Source organism: Opisthocomus hoazin, chromosome 6 (genome assembly GCF_030867145.1).
Source record: "Opisthocomus hoazin isolate bOpiHoa1 chromosome 6, bOpiHoa1.hap1, whole genome shotgun sequence".
Classification (NCBI taxonomy): domain Eukaryota; kingdom Metazoa; phylum Chordata; class Aves; order Opisthocomiformes; family Opisthocomidae; genus Opisthocomus; species Opisthocomus hoazin.
In genome coordinates, this window is record NC_134419.1 from 67,104,155 (window position 1) to 67,125,664 (window position 21,510).

Consider the following 21,510-nt stretch of genomic DNA (forward strand, 5'->3'; position numbering starts at 1 on the left):
ACTCAAGTTTTCTTCTGGTTTTTTGCTGTCCACCTTGAATGAAACACAAAAGCCCAAGTTTTTAGGGTAATAATGCTTAAACTGTAACTTTGGGCATCTGTTCAGAGTCATTTCCTTCCCCTAAGGTCTAATAACCACAGAAATTCTTTTTGTCTCCTCTTCTGCAGGTCAACAGACTATGGCACTACCTATGAAAAGCTAAATGACAAAGTAGGCCTGAAGACTGTGCTGAGCTACCTTTACGTCAGTCCCACTAACAAGAGGAAGGTAAGGGAGAGCCATCGAGCTGGTAGCCATAGAAACAAAATTACGGCATTCTGTTCTTTCTGAGAGGAATTATGATCCTAAAGTGAAATCTGTTGGTAATTCACGAGAGCTTGAATTTGCCATCTAAGTTGCACTAGTGCAATTCCATGGAATCCAGTAGAATTATGTCTGGTTTTGTGATGGGGCTGGAGTCCTTAATCTCCTGCTGGATGTGTTAAAGAAATGTAAGGGTTGCTTTTGTTTGTGTCTGACTGTTACACCTTTAAAGAACCTGAACTTATACAAATGTTTTTGGGACTTCTGCTTACGCTGGCTTTAACTAGTACACTTCTCCCTGCCTTCTATGTCTCCATATTATTAGGAATACTGATTAAAAAGCATTTATTTCTGCATTTGACTCTTTTCCCCTTTATGCTTTCCCTAGTTAGAAGTTGGAGGTAAAGATGTAAATGACATTTTCATTAGTTACATCATTTAAGGGGGCTGAAAGCAGAATATGCTTGGGAGAGTGGGTGGAAGACCTAAGATTTGATTTGAATGTGTAGGAGAGAAGATGAAGTCATCTCTTTCAAACCCCCTGCTCATGCTTCCCACGTGATGCAATTAGGGCAGCAGCTGGCTCCTAGAGTGCAGCCCAGGAGTTACTATGCAGTGCCTTTTTGGTTTAAAATTATTGCCTGTGTTGATTCAAGGGAGGTGGTGGGACAAAGACGCTTTCAGCTACCCACAGAAATCAACGTGGGAGGGCTGCAGCACGTAGCTAATTGCTGGCAATGGAGTTGTGTTTGGATGGGGTGCAGTCCGTTTGGCTTGATCACTTCCAAACTGCCCATCTTCTGTCTCCATCAATAGGTTTCCAAGCTAGCATTTTGCTACTTGTATGGTTCTTATTCCTACTATTGTGTTTTCCACCACTGGTCAGTCTACTGAGTTTTAAGGATTGATGTTTGTTTCAGTATATGCAACCTTAAGGCAATCATAGCTCTGATTACTATCAGCAGCAATGTGTGTGTGTGGAGAGCAAGAATGCAGTGGGCAGGCATCAGTTTACATTTTTTCCTGATACAGAAGCTGAATTATTGTGACAACTACCTGGACTTTTTTTTTCTGAGCAAAATGGAGTGAAAAAGTTTAGTAATGAGCTCTCTCGGCCTTCACACCCCTCCCATATCCAATATGGTGGAGACTGAAGAGTTAATTCTTCTTCATTCTGTTTCCAAAGCAACTCTGCCCACGAAAATCAGAGGCAATATGCTCAGTTACAAATCCTACGTCACTTGTGTAAGGTCTCCCTCACAAACAGGAGTACTCGGATGTAAGATTCTTGTAGCAATTTCTCAAGCTATCGAGCTTTACAGTTTAGCAGTCTTTTCTCTCCTTTTTTGTTTTTCTTAATAACATCTTCATTTCATCATATAGTGGCATGCAGACTTATCTTTACCTGCTGTTTTCTTATTTCAGATGACATTTTAAAAATATTTTTGGTCTTATGACTTAAAGAAATTATTTCTGGACCTATCTGTCTGTCTTCCCTCTTCTCCTCCCTTCTGAAAAATCATTTGAAATGGAGACATGAGCTGTGCGGAAAACCCGTAGGAAACCGGCTTCAGTGCTGGCTGCTGTAGGAACAGCTTGTTTTCATTCTTTCTGTCTCTGCTAAATGTATGGGTACGGTTACTGTGCATGAGTTTGAACTGGAGTTGACTCTGCTTTGTTCACCATCAAAGCAATTCCAAACATCCATGCAGGATTTGAAAAACACCTGGAGATGATGTCACTGGATTGGAGCATCTGGGATTTGTCATATTCAGTATCAGATTTATTGTCCACCCACCCCTTACAGATTCATGAGGTTGTGCACTGCAAAGAATGCACTTGGGTTGTAATCTTCTCCAGGTCTTTCTGGGTGAATACGATTACAGTGACCTGTAGAGTACGCATCATGTTTTTGCTGAGCTCCTGAGGACAACCACCAATAATGAATCACAAAGCACTAGGTGAGGTGAATCGATTGCACCTCAGTAGAAGTCTGGATCCCTTGTGTTTCACCTCTAACAGCACCGATGCTGGCTTGTTGAACACAATGCAGTGATCTCTTGTGAGCCTTATAAATAGGTCTTCGTTTGAGGCAATAAAAAGGGAGGGAGATTCCAAAAGTAACACAATTACACAGGACCTCTGCAAGCACGGTGAATCATGCAGACCCTTTCCAGGCAAGATATTTTCTCCTGAGGCATCAGCTCCCAGGCAGTGACTGGACCCTGCGTGCCTCACAGCTCCTGTCGATCTTTGATGGGTTTGCATGCTGTGGCTCACCCTGTCTGCTCATTAGTGCTTAGAGGATTAGCAGTTACTTGGAGGAGGGGAAAAGCTTTCCATACATTCATTCCTAATTGATTTACTAGTGAGAAGGATAATTACCTCTCAGCTACCCTGCGGAACTACAGTGGGAATTACCTGTCAAATTTCTTTGAAGACCCAAAATGTCTCTCTTCAGCTGTTAAACAGGAATTATGCATTCAGCCAAATGCCATTTATATAAACATCATTTACTTGAATTGTGGCATAACCCTAGGCTCGATTACAGAATCATAGAATCATTTAGGTTGGAAGGGACCTTTAAGATCATCGAGTCCAGCTGTTAACCTAACACTGCCAAGTCCACCACTGAACCACGTCCCTAAGCATCACATCTGCACGTCTTTTAAATACCTTCAGGGATGGTGACGCAACCACTTCCCCGGGCAGCCTGTTCCAATGCTTGACAACCATTTTGTTAATGGAATTTTTCCTAATATCCAATCTAAACCTCCCCTGGTGCAACCTGAGACCATTGCATCTCGTCCTATCACTTATTGCTTGGCAGAAGAGACTGACCCCCATCTTGCTACAACAGCCTTTCAGGTAGCTGTACAGAGCGATAAGGTCTCTCCCCTCAGCTTCCTCTTCTCCACACTAAACAACCCCAGTTCCCTCAGCTGCTCCTCATAAGAGTTGTGCTCTAGACCCTTCACTAGCTCTGTTCTCTGCTTTAGAGACACTCCACCACCTCAATGTCTTTCTTATAGTGAGGGGCCCAAAACTCAACACGGTATTTGAGGTGCGGCCTCACCAGTACTGAGTACAGTGTCATGATCACTTCCGTACTTCTGCTGGCCACTCTGTTCCTGATACAAGCCAGGATGTTTTTGGCCTTCTTGGCCACCTGGGCACACTGCTGTCTTGTATTCAGTTGGTTGTCAACTGACATGCCCAAGTCCTTTTCCTCCGTGCAGCTTTCCAGCCACTCTTCCCCAAGCCTGTAGTGTTGCATGGGGTTGTTGTGGCCCAGGTGCAGGACCTGGCACTTAGCATTGTTGAATGTCATAAACCTAGCCTTGGGTCATTGATCCAGCCTATCCAGATCTCTCTGTGAAGCCTTTCTACCCTCAGGCAGATCAACACTTCTGCCCAATTTGGTGTGATCTGCAAACTTACTGAGGGTGCACTGGATCCCCTCATCCAGATCGCTGGCAAATATGAGGCAAGAGGGTTTAAATGCTGGCTTTTTTCTTTCTTCTTTTAAAAGAACAAATTTTTGTTTCTAATTTCTTTTTTGATAATTTGGGACTATTGTAAGATTTTTGGCAGCTTCTGTTGTATATCTCTGCTCAGCGTTGTGCCAGGTTGTGGTGGAACACTGATTTCTCAATACCAACATCTCTGCTTATTGCAGTATGATGGATCATAGAGTCATAGGTTGGATAAGACCTCTAAGATCACAGAGTCCAACCATCCACCCAACAACACCATGCCGACTAAACCATATCCTGAAGTGCCACATCCACATGTTTTTTAAACACCTCCAGGGATGGTGACTCCACCACCTCCCTGGACAGCCTATTGCAATGCCTGACCACTCTTTCAGTAAAGAAATTCTTTCTAATATCTGATCTAAACCTCCCCTGATGCAAGTTGAGGCCATTGCTTCTCATCCTATCGCTAATTACCTGGGAGAAGAGACCAACACCTGCCTCACTACAGCCTCCTTTCAGGTAGCTGTAGAGAGCATTAAGGTTCCCCCTCAGCCTCCTCTTCTCCATACTAAACAGCCCCAGCTCCCTCAGCTGCTCCTCATAAGACTGTTCTCTAGACCCCTCACCAGCCTCGTTGCCCTTCTCTGGACACGCTCCAGCAACTCCATGTCTTTCTTGTAGTGAGGGGCCCAAAACCAAACACAGTACTTGAGGTGTGGCTTTACCAGTGCCGAGTACAGGGGCACAATCCCCTTCCTACTCCTGCTGGCCACCCTATTCCTGATACAAGCCAGGATGCCATTGACCTTCTTGGCCACCTGGGCACACTGCTGGCTCATGTTCAGCTGGCTGTCGACCAGCACCTCCAGGTCCTTTTCCGCCGGGCAGCTTTCCAGCCACTCCTCCCCAAGCCTGTAGTGTTGCATGGGGTTGTTGCGACTGAAGTGCAGGACCCGACATTTGGCCTTGTTGAACCTTGTACAGCTGGCCTCGGCCCATCGATCCAGTCTGTCCAGATCCCTCTGTAGAGCCTTCCTACCCTCAAGCAGATCAATACTCCCACCCAGCTTGGTGTCATCTGCAAACTTACTGAGGGAGCACTCAATCCCTTCATCCAGATCATTGATGAAGATGTTAAACAAGACCATACCCAAAACTGAGCTCTGGGGAACACCACTTGTGACTGACCACCATCTGGATTTAACTCCATTCACTACCACTCTCTGCGCTCGGCCATTCAGCCAGTTCTTTATCCAGTGAAGAGTACACCCATCCAAACCATGGGCAGCTAGTTTCTCCAGGTCAGAGTTAAAATGCAGAGGCTGAGCAGCTGAGTGAGGCCAGCCATGATCTGGGAGCCTGTGTCATTCCCCTTCTCTCTTGGTCCCAAGAAAGCCACACCTGATGTATGCCTTGCCCTACTGAATTATGAAACTCAAACACCCTTTTCTTACAAAGTGTATTCCTTTCTGGAAGAAATATGAGCTTAAAGTAGGAATGATTTAATGAAGTTCTGGAAAACGTGCTACAAGTGGAAGTCAGACTTGATGACCTAATAGCTTTTTAGGCCTTAAAATATTTCATTCTTTTTGGGTTTTATTCTGCTCCCCCAAAAGTTAATGTCAGAGCATCTGCTATGTAACATTGATGGCAAAAGCAAGTCCCCAGTTAGCTTCAGTTGGCCTTCCCCTTTTAAGCTAAAAACTCTTGTTTCAATTTGGGTTATATATTTAGTCGATTTTACTCCTTTCATGTTCTCTTTAGGCTTCCTTCTAAGCTGTTCCTGTGTTTGTCTCCCGTCCCTAACTGGAGAGCGCCAGCAGGGTGTTGAATGTTAACTCTGTCTGTCTTTGCTGTCCTGCCAAGTATTGAAATGTCTTCCCTGACACAGCAGACTGGAAAATGTTGGAGCAGCCTGGAAACAGCTGATCCCCCCAGTTCTGCCCTTTGCTTCTCAGTGAAACACATCAGTCACTAGTGTTTGTCAGTGGGCAAAATCACCGCGGAGGGTCTTTGTGCCTGAAGAGGAAAGACACAGCTGAGAGAGGAAGAGGTGAAGGAACACAATCTTTATGCTTATCATGGTGATAAACCCAGGACAGTCTTGGTTCTCTCTGGGTATGTCTTAGCTGTGCTGGTGTTTTGCACTTAGAGGCCAGATTTTTGTCAGTGGATGTTCCTTTGTTTTACACATTGCCACTGGGAGATACCAGTCCTTTGCATGCACAGAGTTAACCAAGGCACAGAGCTGCGTAGCGAAGGCTGAGCTGAGGTGGCTTTGGCTGTGTCCCCATGTGGTGCTGGATCCCAGAGCACCTGCTCCCAGCTGCTGACCCAACCTGCTAATGGCTGGGTTTGGAGCTGAGATAGGGGGTGTGCATTTCCTAGAAGTCACAACAAGGTATTTGGAAAATGCACTTTTCCACTATGTAATTTGAAGTTTACGGTTATAATTAAATCAATATAACAACATGCAGATACCAGAGGAAGCTGGCAAGAATACTTCTTCCCAGCTATGATTCCTCTTGCCTCTCCAGTATCATTGCTAGTGATCAGGGCCAGCTTGGTGTTGTGAGAGCACCCATCATTTGAAATGAGACCACCCTGGAGTTGCTGGCATAAGGAAACGGTCAAGCAGGCTGCAGCCCGTTGTGAATTCGTAGCCTCTGGCTACACCAGAGCTGAAACGCTTCTTGCCGTGAGCCAGACTGCTTCATCTTCCTGTGGAGCAGTCATACTGCCAATTCCCTTCTCCCAAGAGCTAACTAGCTCAGGGTTTCACAACCCTTGCAACTGTGTGTACAGCCTCTGCTGCTGGGAACTGAAACTGCCAAACTTGTATCTACTCCCCTGCAGATGCTTGGGCTGTTTCTTTTTTCAGTTGCACACTAGGGACTTGTATTGGATCAGGAAGATCTGCATTGAGTTCTCATTAATACCGTGATATTCCAGGTGATCATTAGACATAGTAACCAGACAACTCTGAAGTCCTGGGGGCTGTTGCTTTCTTAAGAATTATTCTTCTGAGCCCTGGTGAGAAGCCAAGTGCCTGCAGTTTTGACATTTCTACCACCATGAAGATGCTCTAATAGGCAGAGTGTATTCCAGGACACATCTTCCCCTTGAGTGCATCTGCCCACCTGGTTGTTTGCCTGGGAGACCATGTGAGAAGCATCTGCTTTGCCTGGTTAACACATAGGTTGCAACAAGCCTGATAATTCCGTGGTGGACTTCAGAAACGAGAAACTTTCGTATTTGTTTAGCAGCACTCTTTCCTTACGGATAAATGGGATTTAGGGGCAGATGGTTGAGTGCTCTGAAAAACTGAGACTTGCAAAATGCATAGCTTTGGCTTTTCTACCCTATAGCCTCCTGTCTGTCTTTAGGGGTGTAATAAAAAGCTGCTTACTCTCTTCTGGGCAGAGATCTCAGTTACCTGCTGTCGTTTAATTTAATGCTATATTTTGGGCATTAGTTACATTTTACTAGAGGCAGATTTTCACAGCAATCTAGGAATTAGAACTGTTTATTTCTTCCAAAGCAGTAAGGAAAAAAGTCTCTGCTATTTTAAAACATTTCTTTTGACTTTTTAAATTCCCATTTTCTTTCTATTGCAAATTCTTTTTGTTTTTGTTTGTTGAAAGCTTTCTGTTAGAAAATCGGATAATTTCCACAAAAAAATTAAGCTTGTGATTCTTCGACTAACTGCCTGCACATCAAAATGGCACTGTTTGGAGCTGAAGTGCTGCGAGTCCCTATCTTCTAGCGTGGGTTGGTCTGCTGGGTAAGATTCCCTATCCCAAGAACATTTGCTTTCTTCTTGGCTGTCAATAACAGGATTCATTAGAGTTGATGTCTTGGAGAAGGATTCAAAGTCCTTCCAAAGGGTGCAAAAAGAAGATGAGAATGGAAGTCTCATATATCCGAATCACTGCTCTTTTCAGGAACTAAGGTGCCATTTTGAAACTCAAGAACCATAGAGCTTATGTATTACTTTTTCCATGAAATGTTCTGTGAAGAGTGAATATTCTTGGTGAAGGCGTTGTTTATTGAAAACTCAGTTTTCACTGTGAAACTTTTATGTCTACCCTTGGGATTCCTGTGGAGGTTAAGAGGAAGGAGTTAAAAAGCATTTAAATGAAAAAGAGGAGAGGAAAAAGGAAGAGAATGACAACTCTGACAAAATCAAACCAAAAAACACTTACCTGTATATAGTATTGCTCAGATGAGCTGTGGATTAACAGGTGGTTCTGATTGCATTTAAGATCTGGGATGCCAGTTCTGACGTCTTAGAAATACCTTCCTTCATGAATTTGCTTTGCAATTCAATTGGATGCAGTCATCTTTAGCTTTTCTCCTGCACTGTTACCATCATTGTTGTAGGTGATAACTGGAAGAATTAAAAGGTTCATAGTCTTTTATGCTTACTCTCTGCACAGAACTATCACCCAGGTGCAGTGATTGAAATGAGGATTCCCCCCATTTTTCCCTTACACCAGAGATGAAGCATTAGAAATTTTATTTGTAGTTAGGCCTTCTAGCTAAGAGATTTGAACAGTAGTTGCAAACAGCATAAAGCAGAAATGAAGTTACAGCGCTCAGTTAAAGAGCTTTGAGAGAAGGGTTTTGCAGACTAGTTTCCTCATTGTCATAGAGTCGTAATGGAGGTGCAGCCCCAATCACTGAAGCTATAAAAGCTGAAGGCATGCGGCACCTCACCTAATCATGCCTCTGAACTTGGCCCATCAGAATGAGAAGTGTTTAGAGGTATTTGGAGAGTCAGAAGCTCTGAAAGCTATATCTAATTAGATTTGTTTGTTTCTGTGCAGCTTCTTGGGGATGAAGCGTGGCAACGGTTTATGAGCTGGCAGAGGGCAAAGCTGCGTTGCAGTTTGGGTTAATGAAGGAAGAAGTCAATTGTGACTGTAATACTGAAATTGCAGAGGAATGCATCTGCCCGACTGGAAACTAGCTAGCGCATTGGGAGTGACACCTCCTCTTACAGGAGCTGGAGATCCTAAACTGAGCGCAAGTTGCTTTGACCTCCTTTTCGCTTCTTCTTGCTCACTTGGAGAGTAACTGAGACCAAATCTGGTCCTGGTCTCTTGTATCTCCAAAGGGAGTTCCTCGGCTGTGATTGGATACTCAGGGCAGAACCGTAGTCCAAACTGATTTTGGTTTTGCCTTTATTTCTTAGTCCATTTGATCCCAAAGGGAATTTCACAGAGTTTTGTTTTCCTCTTACTCATCAAATGTGTGATAGGCTGATGAGGCAGATGTTCCAGTATGCATCTGATGCTTGCTAACCCAGCCTGAACTGAGCTGCCATCCTTTGCCACAGCTCCCATTAGTCATCTGCTGCTTTCTTAAGATTGCATCCCAAGCTATCGGTGAGTAACTGAGCTCTGGAGTATCCTAAAGCCATATTGCAGATGGAAGGTTTCTTTGGACCCTTTTTCCTTATTATGCTGACACTGATAAACAGCGTGTGCTGCAAACTGGTACTTGCTGGTGTGATCTCAGACTATGTAACACAAAGGCAGTGGGGCTGAGAGCCACAAGGCGGGGGTGAAAGAACTAGTTGTTTCTGCTGTCTTTTATTGCTCATCTTTTCCTTCATCCCAATGAAATACAGTTACTAAATAGCTCTCGATTTTGCAGCTGCCATGAGCAGGGCCTAAAGTACCTGAGCTGCAAATGCAGTTGTGATCATCTCTTTGTGCACCCCTTCTCTGGACCTGCTGAGCTGCGTATGATGTTCCTGTGCTTCTTGGCACTTCAGAAACCATGCCACTCAGCCCAGAGCCTGTGTGGGCAGAACCTGCCTACCGCTGTACAGGAAAGGCTGTAGCTCTAAACCACAGCATCTGGGTTAGATGAGCTTAGATTTGTCGGCTCTGGCTATACCAGTGAGTTGTGCAAATGTGACTGCGATCTGGTTAACGTGGCGGTGCAGTCTCGTAAATACACTTCAGGGACAGTCACTGTCAGTCTCCAGAACTGACAATTTAAATAGAAGAATAAAGATGGGAATGATGAAGTAATATTTTTCTTCACTTACTGATGAAGCAAAGATGATTTCCTCAAGGTCACCCACAACATCCGTGGCAGAGACAGAGGGTATGTGACAAGATGTGTTTTTATCTACAAGGTGCAGTCCTGTGAACTGTTGTGCATGGCGTTCTCTCTACTTGTCCGATTAATTTAGCTTGAATTTGTCACCTGAGAAAAGAGAATTTTTGTAAATATTTGCAGAACCGTTACCTGAAACTGTGTGAAAGTGATCTCTGAAGTTATAGATGTGTCACAATACTTGGAGAAGGGGACTTTAGGAATTTCTCCTTTTCTAGGGAATTTTATTGTCTCTTTTGAGTTCAGAAAAGTCACGTTTTCTCTGTAGGTTTCTCTGACCTTTCCTGTGTAAGAAATATAGTTGCCTGATGCTGGATGACTTAATTTCTTAGTGTTTTAAACATGATTTGAGATCAATGAATGGAAGACACTCAGATAAAGAAAAAATATGAGAGGTATTAGAATACTCCATATATTTCAGTATGGCTAAATAGGTTTGATTGGTTTTTTTTTATAACTATTATTACTATATTTGGGGATTGTGCCTCCTTGTGGATCTTTGTAATCAAGGGGCTCCTGTGAGAGAGTACCCAGCCCTGCTGCAGCCTGGGACTGTGGGGCCTGGCATGGCAGATGCCCCACTGGGACCTGACCTGGACTGTACAGTCCTGTACTTTCTTTTGCAGATTTTAATTTTACTATTTCTGACTTGACATAAGTCGGAGAGATAAATGGAGGTCGTGTAGCATCTGTTGTCTGGCATGTGACCATTTGTCAGCACAGACAGCACAGAATCTGGACCCAAGCTTATGAGAGGTCCTCAGTGGAAGTTTTCCACTTTCTTGAAGAGGGACAGTCTGATCTTTGTACGCCGGGGAAGGCTGTCCCTCGAGATGTGTGAACATGAAAATTCTTGGCGCTTTTTCCGTTAGTGCTCTGAAAAAGCAGATGCATTAAAAACCCAAACAATAAACCCCAAACACCAGTGAACCTCATCCGCTGCTTATCAGTGGTTTCTAAAAATAAACACAATTGAGATAATTAACAAAAAGCTCACACATGGCATTATTTAATGTTGGTGGAGGGGAGAGGGTTAGAAGAGAGATGGGTGTCTTTTCTGTTTATGTCCATGTTAAAGATACTGCAATGAAAGCCATAGTTTAATGTTCATAAAGAAAAGAAAGTTAATATATTATGAAATTCCAGAATTAGGGTTGCCTGTGTTTGCCTTTATGCATCTGCATTTCCTGTCTTTGTACTTATGCATTCCAAGTGCTTTCACTTGCATTTTTCATAGATTTCTGCAGTCATTTAATACACATTTGATTAGTGCTGAGGTAAGTATTGAAAGCAAATGGAAACCTAATGCAGTATTTAATTAATAAAGACAGAGAGTAAAATGAGGGCTAAGTTGGCTTTATGAAAAATGTTTTGTTAAATGTCATTTTAGTCTTCACAGATACTGCAAATCTAGTTGATAAAAGTAAGCATGTAGACATGAGATGTATAAGAAAAATAAGAAAAAAAACAGTCAGACACCTCCTGTGTTGTTTATTCATGGACTGGAACTGTGATCCTGAAGTCCCTGGTTAGATGCTGCCTGTGAGTTTATGGAATAAATGGCCACTTGAATGAAAGCAGGAACAGATTTTAGGGGAAGGGAAATCAGAATTCAAACCCTTTGGGCTTGACTTATTTACCGTGCACACTTCCCTGAGATTGCTTTGTGTGCAAGGACTGAGTGGGTGAGCGGTGTTTGTTTGGCACTGTTTGTGATGGTGAAAGTACCTACCACTTTAAACAAACGATTCCCAGCTCAATCATCCTTAAAAAACATAACATTGGTTGAGGAGGGTATCACTGCACTTCATTGTCTACTGGAGTGGCTGGAGAGTCAGAGTGCAAGGGGGAAAGATCAGAGAAACCCAAGCCAATATGTCAACTTTATTTTCATAGGACTTGCAAATAATGTTTGGAGAAAAAAGACCAGTTATCAGGTAAGACTCAGCCTGGCAGGATACTAGCGCACATCTATGCCAGGGTTGCCTTGTCTGGCTTCCTAGAAGTCAGTCTGCCTCTCTTGTGTATCTCTCCGCCTGATTCACCTTGTATTGCTGGAGTCAGGGCCCTACAGAGCCTCAGGGATGGTATGAGGTCATAAAAAGAAGAGATGGGGTGAAACTGGAAAGGTCACATCCATATTAAGATGTAGACTTCCCAAAGTTGGCTGTCAGTATTTAATAAAGAGGTGGTTTGCTCTAATTTAGCCAGCAAATGTTAAAGGACATATCAGAAGTTGTAATATCCCCTAAAATAAAGCTACAGTTTTGTCACTGAGTATGTCCATTACTTTTAGGAAGTGGGCAGAGCAGACCTGTGTGAGCTTTCGGAGTGCCCGGCCTTGGTTACAGGGACAAAGAAGAACTGTCAGGATGTGCCGCCGTGTACTCAACACCCAGCCCGTCGGCAGAGCGGACACAACTGCAGATCCTGGTGTAGGGCAGGTTTATGAGACTTCTTTCCTTTCTCCACCCTCTCTACCTCTCTATGAAACATGGCCATCTCCTTTACTGCTGCAGCTCCAATAATGTATTAATTTATGAAGTATGAAAAATGAGGTAGTTTTGAATTAACGAGGAGGGGAATGGTGCTTCACAGACAGCAGGATAATCAATCAATAATAACGAGTCAGTGTGTCCTGTTATTAAAAAGGAGGAAAAAGTAATAGAATGGGTGGAGAGCAGCCCGTGGAAAAGGGGCAGGTGGGTCCTTTTGAAGACTGCATAATGCTCTGACCTTGATCTTTAGTGATAAGAGCTGGTTCACCAGGACACAGTTATTTTTCTACGAGGAAAATCCTCCACCCACTCCATGCCAACCCCCAAACCCACTGATCTGTGGCAAAATGTCTTTTTACTTCACTCTTTTCCAAAGTGAAGAATAGAGAAATTTAGCATTACTCATTGAGTGAATTCTCATTTTTAATAGAATAGATTAACAGAGTCTGCAGGGTACCTGCTGGCCACTATCTCAGCTTCTGCCATGTATGCACACCTGCCTCTTATAGTGTAAATGCAGTAACTCTAATTTTAGCTCTGATCTGATCAATTCTGTGTAAAATGCTTTATCCTAAGCAGCACTGTAAATCCTGGAAGCCCTTGCATGGCTGTTAGAAGCAGTTTTAATTCACCATAAGTCTCGGCTGAGCTAGACCTTAGAGAAACATTTCAGCGTGTCTCAGAGGGCTTGAGGCTTCTTTTTGCACTAATCAGAGTTTGTTGCCCTTGACTCTATCTGTCCTAAAATGCCTCTTTTCATTGTATACAGACAGACGCTGCTGGACTCTGCAAGTAATGATAGGGATTTTCGAAGTGGTGCACACATGCAGTTAGAAGAAACTCAGGCTGTAGTTTTCATGTAAATCTGGGGAATCAACACTTACAGCCCAGTCCTTATGTGTCTGTCTGAGGAGAGATGGGTGCTGCCTTTTGCAGTGGGCCCCACAATATTTTAATTCGCTGTTGCAACAAATCAGGTTGTCATTTTTCTGACAAATCTTTTTCCTCCCTTGGAGCCATTCCATGGCAGGCTATCATGATCCTTAGAAATGACGGCTAGAAAGCAACAAAACTTGTGAAGCAACTGTGCTGAGGGACATGAGGGGCAGTGGAGTGGAGGCAAGGAGCGTAGTGCTCAGGACCTTGAAATGGGTGGAAAGATGCAGTCAGCTTAGCAATTTTCTGACTTTTCACAATTGATTCCTAAACCAAAGTGTCAGGGTTGTGCTTCAGATAAGATGTTTGTCCCCTCTTCCTCTTACACAAGGAACACTCCTACACTTTCTTCAGGACACTGCAGTGACCAGGGCTTATGTATATGCATGAAAGGATACAGAAAGGAAAGTATGTGATTTACCCAAGGCTGCGAGGTTATCAGTGACCCTGTTGGAACAGGACATAGCGGCCATGGTTTACAGTCACTGGGGCAGTCACTCACCTTCTCGGTGTGTAAGTGCAGGCAAGACTTCTATCATAAACCTGCAAGGACTGTATCGTTGGGAGCTAATTTTGCAAATGTGATAGAAAATCTCAAAGCCAGTGAGCTGGGAGTTGCAAATCCTGTTCCTACATTCTAAACCTTCCCATATATTGGGGTCTCTGGCACCTGAGTTAGCCTGTGGTGGTTGCAACCACAGTGGATAGCTGAGACCTGAGTACTGCTGTGCAGAGCACTGCAATGCCATCACGTTTTGTAACCTTAACCTTGATTTTTTGGGGGCCTCAGCCTTCCATCCAGAAAATGAATAGACCTTCTCCTTCCTCCTCGGCTTCCTCCAGTGGAGGGATGTGAGGAAGAGAAGTAGACTAAGAACAGTGAGGGACGTGAGTAATAGATGCCAGCTAAGTAAATGGAGATAGATCTTTAGCAGCTGGATGTGAACATTGATAAAGCTGACTGTTGTCTATGTTTTCTCTGCAATCTGACTAAAAAGCAGAAAAATAAAGTGTGTAAGCAGAAGAGAAGCAATGATGCATTTTAAATTGTATTCAGGTTTAATGGCCTCAAGGGAGATACATAATACAATTTTTATTTTTCTAAAGAGTCATGAAACACTCTACTGTCCTCAAGTGAAATAGACTACTGTATATGGGCTGCAAAAGTTTACCCCCATGAGTAGCTATCCATGCACATCTCTTTGTTTTCTGTAATGGGGCAACTACTGTGAATAAACTTATTCCCGCATGTGAAGTGTTCTCCCAAGTGAGACCTATAATCAGAGGAGTGTTTTTATATAAATGGTTGTTCTCAGTTCCAGCAGCCGTGGTGCACACAGCCTCTCCTTACTGACTACATTATTTTCTGTAACTATTTCTGCTTACACGGTAAGTTACCATAATGGTGAAAATTACTTTGTAGTTCTATGGAAAACAGCACAACCATGCATTTACTGAAATAACATATAATTATAACAGTGAATGCTGCTTTTCTCTTTCTGTGCACACAGTTTGGGATCAGAGCTGTTCTGTGTCACTAAAAATCTGGTGACCACAAAACAACCTGTCGGATGTTGCAACAGTTTGGGATTTCCTATGTAGAATCAGGAAGAATAAAAAGGCATCATACAGAACTATGCTATGCAGAAATATCAGGCTCCAGAGCAAAGCATAATGTAGATCAGAAGCTTTTCATTTCTGCTGATTTGCTTTCTGTTTTTCCTGTGGAAGCACTGGTTGTTGCCTCAGGTCACCAGCCGGGGTTGCTGCTTCTTCTGGTCCAGGCCCAGTCGTAGAAGTGCAAGTCAAACTGGATCTATACAAAACCAGCCATAAGTTGTGATGCTTGTAACCCATGTGACAATTTGTAGAAAGGAACTATGCATGAACATGCTGTGATACAGAAAAGCCTTCAGCAAAATAGCTGAACAGCACGCAGCACTGAAGTGGCCTCAGGAAGGTAGGATTACTGTGGCAGAGGACTTTGCTCTGATGTTCTGTGGGGAGCTGGAGAATGTGCAGCTGTAACAAGAGTATAATGGGATGGAGTAACCTTGGGTAGACTCTGCCTTGCTGTGACAATGAAAAGGTTTTACAACCAAGCATGTGGCTGTTGCCAATCAGTCACTCTTTGCCAGGTCAAACACATGGTTTTTGGATGGCTTCCATCCCCACTGGCACCTGAAATTTAACAAGCAAATGCTTGCTGTGCTTTGTAATTAAAAGTGAAAAGTACATGTGTCCAGTGCCAAAAAGATGAGAGAAAGTTGGGAGACGTGTTGTTCTGACCTGCTTAACAGTAAAACAAACATGAGATGTTCTGCTTTGTTGGGTCTAGTACGATGGCTTATTCCACTCCTGTGCATGCAAATTGGATCCAGCCTGGGATTTGGCATTGTGGGCAGGTTAGGATGGCAGCTTTCAAGTATCTGAGTTCTTGTCCCAGCTCTGATTTTGCCTAAGCCTTACAGCTATGATGTATTTTCATTTCCCACCTGCCAAGGAGGATGGCAGAGTGGTTTTCCTTGAGGGGCTCTTGCTCTGTGTCCAATCAGCCTTGATTTGCTCCTGATCCTCAGGGTATCCTGCAAGGTGCATCTGTGCTCTTGCGCAGCTGCTGGAGGTGGTAATGAAATAAAATGCTTTCTCCACAGAGGAGGAGGTGTGTGAGCTTGGAATTCTGTGAAGTGTTTTGTTTTGGCATGGCAATTTTTGGCAGGTGTGACTGCAGTGCCAAAAGCTTGTTTTAATTTTGTACAAATCTAAGCAATGAATTGTTATATATAATCTCCCTATCTATATCCTATAATATATTATATATATATAATATCCCTGGATATAGCTGGATATGAGAAACAATAGGGATCAGAAAGATTAACCAGGGTTATTGACCGTAAACAAGCCTGTTGGGCTGATGTGCATCTCCTTAGAGAAGGCGAGGTGGTGCTGGTCCTCATTTGACATGCTTTTACTAATCTTTTTTCTCAAAGTTAATCATGTAAGATATCTCTCCTATGGATTTTCAGACAGGAGGACAATAGATAATTGTTCTTTTGCCACAAAACTGCTTTATCTCAGCATCTCCCAAAAGTAATTATGGCATCTCTGTCCTTTTTAATCTTTACGAGAAGCAAATGAAAGAATTACTGACATGCTGTAATCTTAATTGTGCCCTCTTCCCTGACTGAGCCAACTGTATGTAGCACATACTGGGACTATATATTCCAATTGCATGTTTAGTGTCTTGGTGTGATACTAGTTATCTTGCGCATGTAGATTATTCATCCTCATAGGCCAGTCTTACGCTCCCTTGAACTACTGGTTCCAGGTTCTGTTGAGACCAGGTATGTATTGGGTTGGTTGCAGCCAAAACTCTTAGTCTTATTTCTGACAGTACCAGGATTCTTCTGAGGGGCTTTTCAAGTTAATAGTGAATCTGGGGTGCTGGATCCTGGTGGGGAGGGCGTGCTGTTTCGACAGCAGATTTATGCTTGCGTCATTTCTGATTAACAAAATGACATTGGTATCTACTCAGAATATTGTTGTGGTACAACTTACAAAACTTCTGATGAAACTTGCTGTCAATTTTGAAGATGGGTTGTCTAAATATACATAATAAAAGCACAGCAGAATAATTGCATATTGCATTTCAGAAGAGGATTTGATAATCATAAAAATGAACAAGCACCCCAGTGATGTCCTCTTTTGTGTTGCAGTATCATCAGAAGACCCTGCTGTTTTAGGTTAAAAAAAAAAAAAAAGACGTTTTAATTTCATAGCTTATTACTTTCTACCTTGTAATAGTCCTCTTCTTTCGTGTACCCTCTACAAAAGACAAAATCTTCTACAGAGACATAGGACCTGCATGTAACCTGAACAGCATGATGTGCTCTGATCATTCACTCTCAGTGTTGGAAAGATGGGGAACCCACAGATGAGGTCCCCTGATGTTAGTGTCAGAGATATATGCTGTCTGCTCAAACCAACTTACGAGTGTAGAGAGCTGCAGTCTCCAGCACAGCTGGAGGAGTCTATGGAGGAGGTCCTTCAAAGGAGTTGGTACTTACAGCTCTAAGTTCCATGACAAGCAACGGGATTGTGTGGAGTAGCGGTTGGTTTATAATTACAGAGAAGTCCTCATGGGAAGGTTAGCATGAAGTGCCTGAAAGGTCTTGAGAGCGCTATTTTGTTATTTGGTCATGGTACATATAATGCAGACCCAATGCAAAAGTCTCAGGAAACTCTATTTCATTGCTCAGTTTCTATGGGTATCTGACTCATTTTTCATTATCCAATAATAAATACAGTAGTGAAAGTCACCTTTAACACTTAAAGATTGCTTGGATTTTATGGGATTGTATTGAAGTGAGTGCCAAGGTATAAAAGCCTTATGGTTGAGGTACTTTTATAACACATGCTTCATAAACCCTTATCAAGTGAGTGCAGTGCACTTCATCCTTTAAGATTACAGTGTTATGGTTCTGAGAGATGGTGATCTGGTGCTACATTCATTAATTAAATCTGTTATTAATGTTATTAATGTTAAATTTCAGGCAATGAGAAGTGAAGTTACAAGAAGTTGAAATGGGGTAGGTCCAGACAATTTATCTCTCATGAAAGCTCAGTGCAGCTTTACTGTTTGATTGATACCCACAGGTTATCCTTAACATTAAGGAAGTGTTTGAGCCATGTGAAGCAAGAAGGAGCCCCAAATCTGGGCTACTCTGTTTTGGGATACAAAGTTAGTGATTATGGGGAAGCTGTTGCCCTCTTCATGTCTGTCTTGTTTGGCTTCCCAGAGAGCAGATGTCCCTTGTCACAGCTGCTGCTGGCCAAGTAACAGGGTGGATTGCTTTATTTTTATGTAAATAAATAGGATTTCTCTCTAGAGCACATTTTTATCACTGCCATCTCTCATTTTTTCCTGTCTGACTGATAAGCTGAACTTGGTGACTGGAAAGTAGGGCGTGGCTTCCTTTTCCCCTGATTATTGCAGGAGTCACTGTATCTACAGGGCAGTGAGCAGGTATCTAGCCATTTCTGAACATCTTCTGTAAAAGTCTGTGTAAAGTTAAGGTGTGTTTTCTAAAATAGTGCAAAGCATGCAAAGATATTTTTAGCTTAATGCTGATTTATATGGGTGTTACTTCTGCTAGTAAGTAGACGGCTATTTGGGACACCAGTACCATTTTGTCTCATAGGGGGTTGGGCTGATTTAATTAAACTGAAGTTTTTAATTAAACTGACACTTGGTGAGGAAAGAAGAAAAAGGGATGTGATTTACTTTGTGATGATTTGCATCTCTTCTCCATGGGATTGGCATAGAAGGGCTTCAGGTATACTGTGTAGCTGTGTTCTAAAAGATTAAGGCTGTATATATTTTTAGCAGGGCCTGTTGTGATAGGACAAGGGGTAATGGTTTTCTAAAAGAGGGTAGATTTAGACTGGATATAAGGAAGAAATTCTTTGCGATGAGGGTGGTGAAACACTGGCACAGGTTACCCAGAGAGGTGGTTAGATGCCCCATCCCTGGAAACATTGAAGGTCGGGTTGGATGGGACTCTGAGCAACCTGGTCTAGTTGAAGATGTCCCTGCTCACTGCAGGGGGTCGGGCTAGATGACCTTTGAATGTCCCTTCCAGCCCAAAGCATTCTATGATTCCATGGTACCTCCAAGGACATCCTTTAGCCTGCAGGGCAAGTAAATTGCAGTAATGATGTAGGAGAGAGGAAGAATGGGAGGGGAATGAATAATGAACTATTTGCCAGTGAGAAATTTCAGATGGTCAAACATTTAATCTAAAATACTTTAGCAGTAAAAAATTACTCTTACCATAAGAGATTTCCAAACTATTCATATTAAACATACTTGTGATACAATGATGTTTTGATGGAAGAAAATGACTTTTGTAGCTTTAAGCCTTTAAATGTCATTTGATTTTGATTTTTCAGTTTCAAAAGGAGGAAAGGACATCATAACTCCAAACAAAGCAAAAGTCTTCCATTTGCATTGACATTTCAGTGTATATTCTTGAAGTTTTTTTGCTTTTTAAACTCAAAGCTAATACAGAACTTTCTTGGGAAGCAGGCTTAGCTCCAGAGGGCTTGTGGAACCATATAATCCTTTAAATGTTGTAAATCAAAACACAATCAGATTTTTGTTTTCCTGTTGTTGATGTAGATATAGTCTGGCTTTAGGAAGGGCCTAAAGTTTTTTTGAGAAGGACCTAAAGTGTTTCCGAGTGGAGGGTCTAGTGGGAGGAGGCAAAAAAAAAAATCGTGAATACTTTTCGTGTGTAAACTGAGCACATTCGATATGGAAATCACTAGGAAGCTGTAAAAATGAAACCTTAAGTTTCTGGTTTTGCTGCAGTGTTTGTGGCAGAACTACCTTTTCAATTGTCAAAGAGGACAATGCAGTGCAATACAGACCAAATTGCTAATACTTTTGCTAAGGAGCTGAGTTTCTTTTGTAGCTATGGAGGCTTGGGTGGTTTGTAGGTGGATTTTTTTAAAACTGTTTGTTTATTTTTAGAATAGCACGTTATACAGGCAAATGAAAATGTGACTAGGACCTCTGAAAAGGATCACTTTTGAAAAGTGCATTAAAATGGAGAGGAAAATCAGAACGCAGTACACAGTGGTTTAATTCTATCTACTTATTTCTGGGAACAAAAGACATTTATTTTGAAGCTGTCTTCTTTATTCATTTACTGGGATGCTTCCTGCTAATGTAGCTCAGTCGCATTACTGCTACAGATATTGTGCCTATAAAACTTCTCCGTGCTGATTTAAAGAGATGCGCTTTGGTAATTTACAGTGAAAATTTATGTTGGTTAAGAGAAATAAAATGATTCAATGAAAACTTATAATAATAAAAATGTCTTTTATGTGGCACATTGTTTCATTTTTTTTTTGTCGAGAGGTAGTTTATTAAAAGATTCAGCTGTGTACAAAACAGATCTCTGTTGTGTTGGGATAACAGAACCAGGGAGCAAGAGCGGTGATAAAGCTTTTGAATCTGATGCTATGGATACAGGTAATATGATAGGGGCAGGGTGTGCGTCTGTGTGTTCTTGTACCTTGGGTGCAGAAGAGGAAGGGTGGCGGTGATGGGCTGAGCAGGCCTGCTAATGTGAGGGCAGAGCCGTGGAGGGTACTGAGAGAAGAACTGAGTGCCAAGCTATAGGGGAGTCTTTGGCATAACTGCAGTAGAGAGATGCAGGCAGATACAAACTCAGGCTACCTGTAGCTCCAAGCCAGTAGAGTCTGGGGATATTGTAGGGTTGTGCCTGTGAGAGGCGCGCTAGCTCAATACTGGTGTGGTTCAATATTCCACATCACAGTTGTCTATGTGCCTGGCTAGCTTGGAGTGGAGGAAGAGGAGTGTGTCACCATCTTGACTCATCCACCTGCACATAGCCTATGTGAAACCAATAATGAGGAAGGTGTGTGCATTAACCCAGTGACACACCTGGAATTTTAATCAGGGTAGCAGGAACGCAAATTCTTAGTTACAAATCCTGCCTTAGTTTTTATTAAATTAGCCCCATCAGAGGGCATGATGTTTTAGTGGATTTGTGCTATGATATGGTGTCACTTTCCTTCCTTCCCACTTCTGTGTTTGTTCAGAGCTCCTTAAGTGTCTTACACGCTCTCCAACAAATATGAGTGACGCTTCGCTACTTCTATGGGTTCTGTACCAAGTACATCATGGCAGGTATAGGTATGACGCTTCCTCTCCTTATTCTTTCTGTCTGCAGCCTGTGCTGCTTATTTACTGGGATAAATCCCCTTGAAGTATTCAGAGCTGGATGTGTTTCCTGATCACGTGCTGAAGATCTCAGTCCATACATTATAGTTTATGGTGTTCTTGCAAGGTGGCCTCTCTGCATCATCTCCCTTCTATGTGCTTCCCCTGTTGTGCCTGGTGTTCTGCTGAACTGGAATTCATTCAGAACAGCTCAGTGTGTGTCATCATTGCCCCCAAAGCTCTTGCTTTAAAGGAGATACACCACATACCAGACAGGTCTCGTCCTCTGCATTCATCTCCTAAGGAGCTACCTGAAGTTCAGTCTGATTTTCAGCCTGGTTTATTTTGTCTGGTGCTTGCCTTTCATTGTCCACTGACTTTTGGAGGTCAGGCTATAGCCTCTAGAGGA

At 42.7% G+C, this 21,510-nt stretch overlaps 1 protein-coding gene across 1 annotated transcript in view; it reads left to right on the forward strand.

Annotated features, from left to right (window-relative positions):
• Positions 1-21,510, forward strand: part of SORCS3 (sortilin related VPS10 domain containing receptor 3) — a 334,020-nt gene that overhangs the window by 160,997 nt on the left and 151,513 nt on the right. The window contains exon 3 of the mRNA XM_075423696.1: positions 168-267. Coding sequence (XP_075279811.1) covers positions 168-267 — 100 coding nt within the window. The remainder of the gene's footprint in view (positions 1-167; positions 268-21,510) is intronic.